This window comes from Otolemur garnettii, unplaced genomic scaffold (assembly GCF_000181295.1).
Source record: "Otolemur garnettii isolate 467f Iridium unplaced genomic scaffold, OtoGar3 scaffold00087, whole genome shotgun sequence".
NCBI classification, from domain to species: Eukaryota; Metazoa; Chordata; class Mammalia; order Primates; family Galagidae; genus Otolemur; species Otolemur garnettii.
This window is the reverse complement of record NW_003852482.1, coordinates 2,589,649-2,597,859: the sequence shown is the minus strand read 5'-3', so window position 1 is coordinate 2,597,859 and position 8,211 is coordinate 2,589,649. Positions and strand designations below refer to the sequence as shown.

The 8,211-nt window shown below is 53.6% G+C and overlaps 1 protein-coding gene across 2 annotated transcripts in view; it reads right to left on the bottom strand.

Moving 5' to 3' along the window:
- Nucleotides 1–8,211, bottom strand: part of STKLD1 (serine/threonine kinase like domain containing 1) — a 28,817-nt gene that overhangs the window by 7,172 nt on the left and 13,434 nt on the right. Inside the window, exons 6-11 of one of the 2 annotated variants that reach the window (XM_012808222.2) lie at nucleotides 6,978–7,048; nucleotides 5,903–6,018; nucleotides 4,108–4,226; nucleotides 2,625–2,788; nucleotides 1,446–1,576; nucleotides 594–677 (exon numbers count right to left, since the gene is read on the bottom strand). In XM_012808222.2, coding sequence (XP_012663676.1) covers nucleotides 594–677; nucleotides 1,446–1,576; nucleotides 2,625–2,788; nucleotides 4,108–4,226; nucleotides 5,903–6,018; nucleotides 6,978–7,048 — 685 coding nt within the window. The remainder of the gene's footprint in view (nucleotides 1–593; nucleotides 678–1,445; nucleotides 1,577–2,624; nucleotides 2,789–4,107; nucleotides 4,227–5,902; nucleotides 6,019–6,977; nucleotides 7,049–8,211) is intronic. The other variant, XM_023516103.1, reaches the window with a different exon arrangement.

Genomic DNA, 8,211 nt, shown 5'->3' with positions numbered 1-8,211 from the left:
AACACACATCTCAGTACACACAGCATGCACCTGCATATACATCATAGTATAAACACACGTAGTACACACAGCATGCTCCTGCATATACATCATAGTATAACACACATCTCAGTACACACAGCATCCTCCTACATATACATCATAGTATAACACACATCTCAGTACACACAGCATGCACCTGCATATACATCATAGTATAACACACATCTCAGTACACACAGCATGCACCTGCATATACAACATAGTGTACGCACACACATACACATCACAGTGTACAGGGCATGCACCTGCATATACATCATAGTGCTTATAATACTGGAAAGTAGAACTTAAATCCTCCAGACAGCTAGGTGGTGATGGTTTCTTACGGATCCATTAAAATCAAGTGAGGGGAGCCACCCCTGGCCACCTCCTCCTCTGCTTGGTGGAAGTGGTAACAGAGGAACTCCAGGCTGCCTGCTACCCAAGCATATGGCAAAAACACAGGACCCTTCTAGGAACAGAGACAAACCCCCAAGATATATGATCACACCAGCTGGGAGAACGTGAGGGACCAGTACCCTGGAGGCTGCGGGGAGCAGTGGGGTTCCTACCTAGCTCATCTTCAGGCATCATCAGAAGCTTCTTCATGGCCCGGAGCTGGACTTCAGGTTGGCTAGAGAAGTTCTGCATGACTTCTGCGAGGGCAGGAAAGCAGAAAAGGATCCTTCTGAGAGCGGGGGCATTGCCCACCACATGGACCTGGCTGCCAGATTTGTCATCTCCCTGGACCCGTGTGACCACAAAACAAGGTCATCCCCACTTCACAGATGAGACCACTAGGGCCACATGACAAATACAGGTCTGAACTTAGGAGCTCCTGAAACTTGTACAAACTGCCACTTACTCTGGGCACTGAGGAGGCACACAAGATGTGCTGTGTGAGGAAGGCCACCCAGGGCTACTGTGTGCCAGAGTATGGAGGCAAAGGGCAGGGAGTTCTGCAGGTTGGGTGCTGAGTGGGACATCGTAGCTGCCGAGGATTTGTGTGGCAGGAGCAGAGAACAAGGTGGGGCCAGGCTATGGAGATGAACTTTGTGCTATACAGGTAACTGGGAGGGCTGGAGCAGGCGTCCTCAAACTACGGCCCGCAGGCCACATGCAGCCCACCTCGGACATTTATCCAGCCCACCAGGTGTTTTTGCCGCCACTGCCTGTCCTGCCTAGCAGCCGACTCATCCCGGCGCCCACAGTCCGGCCCTCCAGTGGTCTAAGGGACAGTGAACTGGTCCCCTGTTTAAAAAGTTTGAGGACCCCTGGACCTGGAGGGTTCTTCAGCAAAGCAGTGCTTGGGGATGGATGGAGCGGTGGAGCCTGGGAACCTCCCATTCACTGGCCATGTGTGAGGAGCAAGTCCAGTGTGAATTGCCAAGCAACCCCCTCTGCCTTTGTATCCCCAATATCACCTAAGATGCTGGCGATATTGCTTCCTAACAGCGTGTCAGTGATGAATTCAGGGACCATCGGCCTGTGCAGGAACAGAGTGACACACGAGGACTTGAATGAATTCTTTACGAAGGTGATGTCAATCACATCCCTAGTGGAGGAGCAGAGGGAGCCAATGAGCCTTTCCTGACACACCCCGTGTGGCTTTCCTTCTGCCTCTGGCTCAGGGCTGCCAGATGGGGCAGAGGCTGGACATAACCCTTCTGTTTTGGAATCCATTTGGCAGGGTCTCCCACAATGTCCTCAATGTGTCTGGCAAGCTTCCTAGCAGTTCCACTCTGGGGACTCTCTGCAGAGGCACAGGACTCTCTCCTGGGCTGTGGGGGATGTCCTAAGCCTGGGCACTTGCCTTTGTGGGCCCTTTCCTCCATAAAAATCATACAAAAATTCAGACTTTATGCTATGTTGGTATAAAGATAAATATAGCCGGCTCGGCGCCTGTGGCTCAAGCGGCTAAGGCGCCAGCCACATACACCTAAGGTGGTGGGTTCGAATCCCCAGCCCGGGCCCGCCAAACAACAATGATGGCTGCAACCAAAAAAATGGCCAGGCGTTGTGGCGGGCGCCTGTAGTCCCAGCTACTTGGGAGGCTGAGGTAGGAGACTTGCTTGAGCCCAGGAGTTGGAGGTTGCTGTGAGCTGTGATGCCATGGCACTCTACCCAGGGGGATAGCTTGAGGCTCTGTCTCAAAAAAAAAAAAAAAGATAAATATAACCCAGGCTGGATTCATTGTTATATATTAATTTTTTTCTTCTGATTTTAAAATAAAGTTAGAATTAAAACTTTTTCCTGATCCCTAAGAGCATGGTGGGGCCTCAGGTCTGTGCCTGCCACGCCTGATGGGGAGTCAGCCTTGCTCCAGCATTCAAAGACGTGCCTGCAAGTGCCTTCAGGATCATCCATTGCAGCAAAGCCTGGGGTGGCCAAAGCATGGAAAAGCCCAGTTGTGCCTGTGATGGAGTTGTCATGGCAGAAAGCCAGGGATCCGTGTTTAAGTGGAAAGATGATGAAAGGTAAATTAATAGGTTAAAACGATTCTCAACCTGTGGGTCATGACCACAGGAACTGTATTAAAGGACCGTGGCATTAGGAAGGTTGAGAACGACTGGGTTAAAATAAAACCCTGACCCCAAGTTCACCTGATGGTTATTCTATCCAAGGGGTTGATCTGGAGCATCAACGGCAAAAGATCCACGAAGATGTTGGCATCTGGAATCTGTTTCACCTCCATTGTCTTCAGGACGTCGTTCAGGATGCCTGGGCCCTTGCGGAGGGACTTCCGGAGGTGCATGGCTTCTGTGCCCTTCAAGGGAAGATGACACTGTTTTGTGCATTCCCTCACCTAAAAGAAAACTGGGCCCAGGCCACCAGGAGAGGACATCCTGGGAATGAGGAACAGCAATCAGAGGACCAGATGCCAGCCAGATGCAGCTGCTGCCTGTGGCAATGTCAAGACTCCCTGGGCCCTAGGGACAATTCTATGAAGAAACTGGCCGGACACAGTGGCTCACGCCTGCAGTCCCAGCACTCTGGGAGGCTGAGGCAGGATGATTGCTTGAGCCCAGGAGTTGGGGCTGCAGTGAGCTGTGATCCTGCCACTGCACTTCGGCCCGGGCGCCAGAGCAAGACTCCCATCTCTCCCCCCACCCCTTTTTTTTTCTTTGAGACAGAGTCTCAAGCTGTCACCCTGGGTAGAGTGCTGTGACGTGATAGCTCACAGCAACCTCAAACTCTTGAGCTTAAGCAACCCTCTTGCCTTAGTTTTTCTATTATTTTAGTAGAGATGGGGTCTGACTTTTTGCTGAGGCTGGTCTCAGACCCATGAACTCAAGCTGTCTACCCGCCTCAGCCTCCCAGAGTGCTAGGATTACAGGCATGAGCAACTGTGCCCAGCTCCCATCTCTGTTTTTAAAAAAAAGAAATAGATGCTCAGAGGTAGTGTGAGCTGTCTCACAACTCTGCAGTCCAGTTCTGCCAACAAAGTCCCTGATATGGACCCAGCTGCAGGAGGTCATCATGCCACCTGACAGATTAAGAGTGCCCAGGTCCAGTGCTGCCGGGCTGACTGCAATCAGACACTTCTAGAACGTGACAAGCCCCCAAAGTGCTCGTACTCTCTGGGGACCTTGGTACATGGAGCTGGGGAGGCAGGGGAGCTTCCTTGCTCCTAAGCACAGTAGGTGCAGGGGTCTGGCCATCTGACCGCTCCCCACTTTGTCTTCTGAGTGCAGAGAATAGGACCCCAGCCTCCCTGCAGCCAGAGCGGCCACAGAAGCCTTCCCCCCACCCCACCCCCACTGCCGGCCGTAGACCTGGTGCAGGGGCCCCAACAGGGATAGGATCAAGAGTAGTGCATGCTAAGGATGTGCAGCAATGCCAGCCCTGGTGTGTCTGGACTACACAGGGTGTTTCCCATTGCTTGTAGCTCTAACAAGGGCACCTGAATTTGGTTTATCCTCCATCAGAAGTCTGTGACAACTCTTGGAGCTGCTGTTAACACAGAGCCTACCAGTGCATGGGGGTCTGAGGTAAGGCTCCTGTAGCCTGGACAGAGGCACAGAATGAGGAGGTAAGAGCAAGCCCCCGCCTCCGCCCCCGGCCCCCGCCCAGGCACCCCCTCACTTCCACAAAGGAGCAGCTGGTCATGTCGAGGATGATGCAGCCCAGGGACCAGACGTCAGATTTCTGACTGAAGGAGAATCCGAGAGCTTCAGGTGCCATCCAGGACTTATGAAGGGGGTCTGTTGGCAGGAGCAGAGTGAGGCCCATTGAGTCCTGGGCCCTCTGGAGGCACTGTGCCTCCTTGGGTGCCCTTCAGTCATTCTTCCTGGGAGAGATGGAGACATACTGTGGGGGACCAAGAGGACCTTGGTCGGCTAGACATCTGCCTTGACCTTGCAGCACTGGGCTGGACCTGTGTGTGCCGGGTATCTGTGTGCCCACTCTGGCCGCATGAGTTCAAAAGAGAATGTGCCAAGGTTAAAATCCACACTTCTCTGAACACCTTGACCCCTCTAAAGGTCAGGACCTTGGGGCAGAGTTCTAGTCACCCTGCCCTAGTTCCTAAACCTGAATCCTAGGCAAGATGCAGCAGAGCAGGGTCCTTGGTCAGCCTCGTAGTCCCCTATTGGTCTCAAGTGGCCTCTCCTTCATTAGACCTCCCTTCCCCAGGCAAACAGCAACTGGCTGGATTTCAAGGACCCTGCCACCTGCACCTCCAGCGGCCCCACACTTCCACCCATCCACACACTGTCATCCAGCCTACCACTCACCTACCTACCTGCCCACCCACCCGTGTACCCAGCTATCTAGCCATCCTACCACTCACCCCCCCCACACACCCACCATCCTCTGTCTACTGAGGATAAAGTGCCACCAGCAACTGCCAGCTGGGACTCTTCTCTGGAACTTTTTTTTTTTTTTGGTAGAGACAGAGTCTTACTTTATCACCCTTGGTGGAGTGCTGTAGCATCACAGCTCACAGCAACCTCCAACTCTTGGGCTTAGGCGATTCCCTTGCCTTAGCCTCCTGAGTAGCTGGGACTGCAGGCACCCACCACAACACCTGGCTATTTTTTTGTTGCAGTTTGGCCAGGTTCAAACCCGCCACCCTCAGTATGTGGGGCTGGCACCCTACCCACTGAACCACAGGTGCAGCCCCTTCTCTGGAACTTTCAGTGTGGTGGTTCTCTCCACTCACAGCTGTTACAGGTTTGCAGCCCGGGAACCTCTGTCCTGACATTTTGTCCAAGGAAAGACCTCGTCTCCCCTTGCCACCTGTCCCTCCTATCTGTTATTTTAGGGTTCCACAGAGTAATCCGTGTGGAGCCAGCACCTGGTACCTGGCAGGTCCTCTGCCCATTTTAATTTCCTTTCTTCAGAAGCTGCTACATCATTTTCCTAAATGCTGGTGTCTTCTTTTTTGTTTGTTTTTGAGACTGTCTCACTCTGCTCTGGGTAGAGTGCCATGGCATCAGCCCAGGCCACAGCAACCTCAAAATCCTCAGTTCAAGCAATCCTCTGCCTCAGCCTCCCGAGCAGCTGAGACTACAGGTGCCTGCCACAATGCCCGGCTAATTTTTCTATTTTTGGTAGAGACAGGGTCTCGCTCTTGTTCAGGCTGGTCTCAAGCTCTTGAGCTCAAGGGATCCTCCTGCCTCAGCTTCCCAGAGTGCTAGGATTATGGGTGTGAGTTGCCATGCCCCGCACTGCTGGATGTCTTCTGAGCCCCACATCTGCCCCCTTGGTTGTACTCCTGCTCAGTCAGGCAAAGGGGCTCTTTGGAGTCCACACAGCAGGGGCTCTGATGGGACCTCTGAGCAAAGAGCAGTTTGGCAGCACCTCGTTCCAGACCCCCAGGAGCAGCCCCTCCCTCCTCGCCAGTGCCACTCCCACAGCCTGCGTAGACCCCAGCCACCTTCCTCTGCACGGACGTTCCACTTGGCTTCATCAACCATCAGTGTGTGGGAGCTCAGCTCCTGCAGTTTGCAGTGGCTGCTGCTGACAAGCACGATGTTGGAGGGTTTGAGGTTCCTGAAACCAAGAGGGGGCCTTCCTGGGTGCTGCAGGGCTGCTGGGTGGTCCCAGGCTGGCATGCACCTGGGCGGCCAACTCCCTGCCCGCACCCCAACCACTTCTGCAGTGGCAGCCCACACCCTCCTCTCTTCTCCAGAAAATTCCCCTTCTTTGCCTACTTTTTCAGTGATTATTTCCCATAAACAGAAAATACACTTAGTTATTTTAACCTGAGGGAAAAACCCAACCATACGCAGGAATACACACACTTAGCCAGTCCAAGGCCCCTCAGCAATGTGTTCACCCCTTTGTAGGTCTCAGTTGTGCAATAGGGCTGGGTTTGCAGCCATTGTGCACTGTCTGGAGACACGCTGAATCATGAGCATTCCCTCTGTACATGTGGTCTGCCTGGTTTTTCTCTTCTTTAAATAAGATTTTGTTGGCTGGGTACAGTGGCTCATACCTCTAGTCATAGCTGCTCAGGAAGCTGAGGCAGAGGATTGCTCGAGCCCAGGAGTTTGACATTGCTGTGAGCTATGATGATGCCACTGCACTCTACCCAGGACAACAGAGTTAGACTCTGTCTCAAAAACAACACATATATATTGGTATTCATAATCAGAGCCAGCTCCCAACCCCTTCAGACTATGGGTTCTGAAGCCAAGAGCCACACTGCTGATAGCTGGGATGGGGTGTGCTGTAGCCCATGCCGGACCCAGAGGAGGAAGCCGCCCCCCCAGCCCCCATCTTGTACTTCAGAGCAGCCTACCCCAGCCATTACACCTCCATACAGCTGTGCACACGTCAGCATGTGAGGCCCTGGCACTGCTCAGAGGAGGGCACCATGCTCCACTCGAGGGAGGGGCTTGTAAGGCTGGTACCTGCCACCCATCCTGTACCCATCCCCAGCCCCCAACAGATGCTGCCTTTTCTCCTGAGGCAGCAAAACAGTCCCTGGAGGTGGCGGCCCTGATCACCTGTGAATGATGTCTAGCTGGTGCAAGTATTCTAGTGCGTCCAGCACCTGGCCCAGCACGTCCTGCAACCACTGGGGAAGAAGTAGAGATGCCAGGATGGGAGGGGGCTCCCTCCGGCTGCTTTTAAGTGGGACACCACTCAGAGCAGCAGCAGGACAGGGAGCACATTCTCTCCCTGTGGCTTGGGGCAGACATGAGCCAGGTGTATGCAGCAGGGCAGCCCTGCCCCCAGGCTCTAACTCCTGCCTCCCTACTGGAGGCCCTGTGTGCCCTGGGGCTCCAGCCCTGTGCCCCCTCCCCAGTGGCCACGAATGTGCACTGCCAACACCAGCGGGGAGTCTGTGGCAACCCCCCAATAGGTAACAGATGTTCATGCCTGCAGTCCCCACTTGGGGCCTGCTCCTTCATGTCCAGAAAATGAAAAGAACCCTGAGAGAGACACTTTGGAAGCATCTGTGTCAGGCACCAGCACTGCTAAGTTCAAGGGGCCAATGGGCAGAATGCCAGGCTCACCCTGCCCCGCTGGAGCTGCTCCATCAATGACTGAGCTTCTGGTAACCTTCTGTGTGTCAAAGGCTTGTATACCACAGACCAACAGAAAGCCCACTCAGTTTGGTTCCTGAGCCCCAGTTGAGAGGGAGCTTCATGCTGCCAAGGGGATATGGTGCTCAAAGGTTCCAAACAGCCTCCTCAGAGCAAAAGCAAGGAAATTTGGGTGATGCCTATGGCTCAGTGGGTAGGGCGCCAGTCCCATATACTGAGGGTGGCAGGTTTGAACCTGGCCCTGGCCAAACTGCAACAAAAAAATAGCCAGGCCTTGTGGCAGGTGCCTGTAGTCCCAGCTACTTGGAAGGCTGAGGCAAGAGAATCGCCTAAGCCCAAGAAGAGCTGGAGGTTTCTGTGACCTGTGACACCACAGCACTCTACTACTGAGGACGACAAAGTGAAACTGTCTCAAATTTAAAAAAAAAAAAAAAGGAATATTCATGTGGTAGAGATCATAGCTGTAAACACGACCAAGCTTCTGGAAGAAAACAAGAGAGAGCATCTTCACCGCCTCAGGGCAGGAAAGGGTTCTCAAAGGAGATTCAAGGCACTGACCTTAAAACTGCATCAAAAGGCATCATTAAGAAAGCGAACTGGGGGCTCGGCGCCTGTGGCTCAAGCAGCTAAGGCGCCAGCCACATACACCTAAGGTGGCGGGTTTGAATCCCCAGCCCGGGCCCGCCAAACA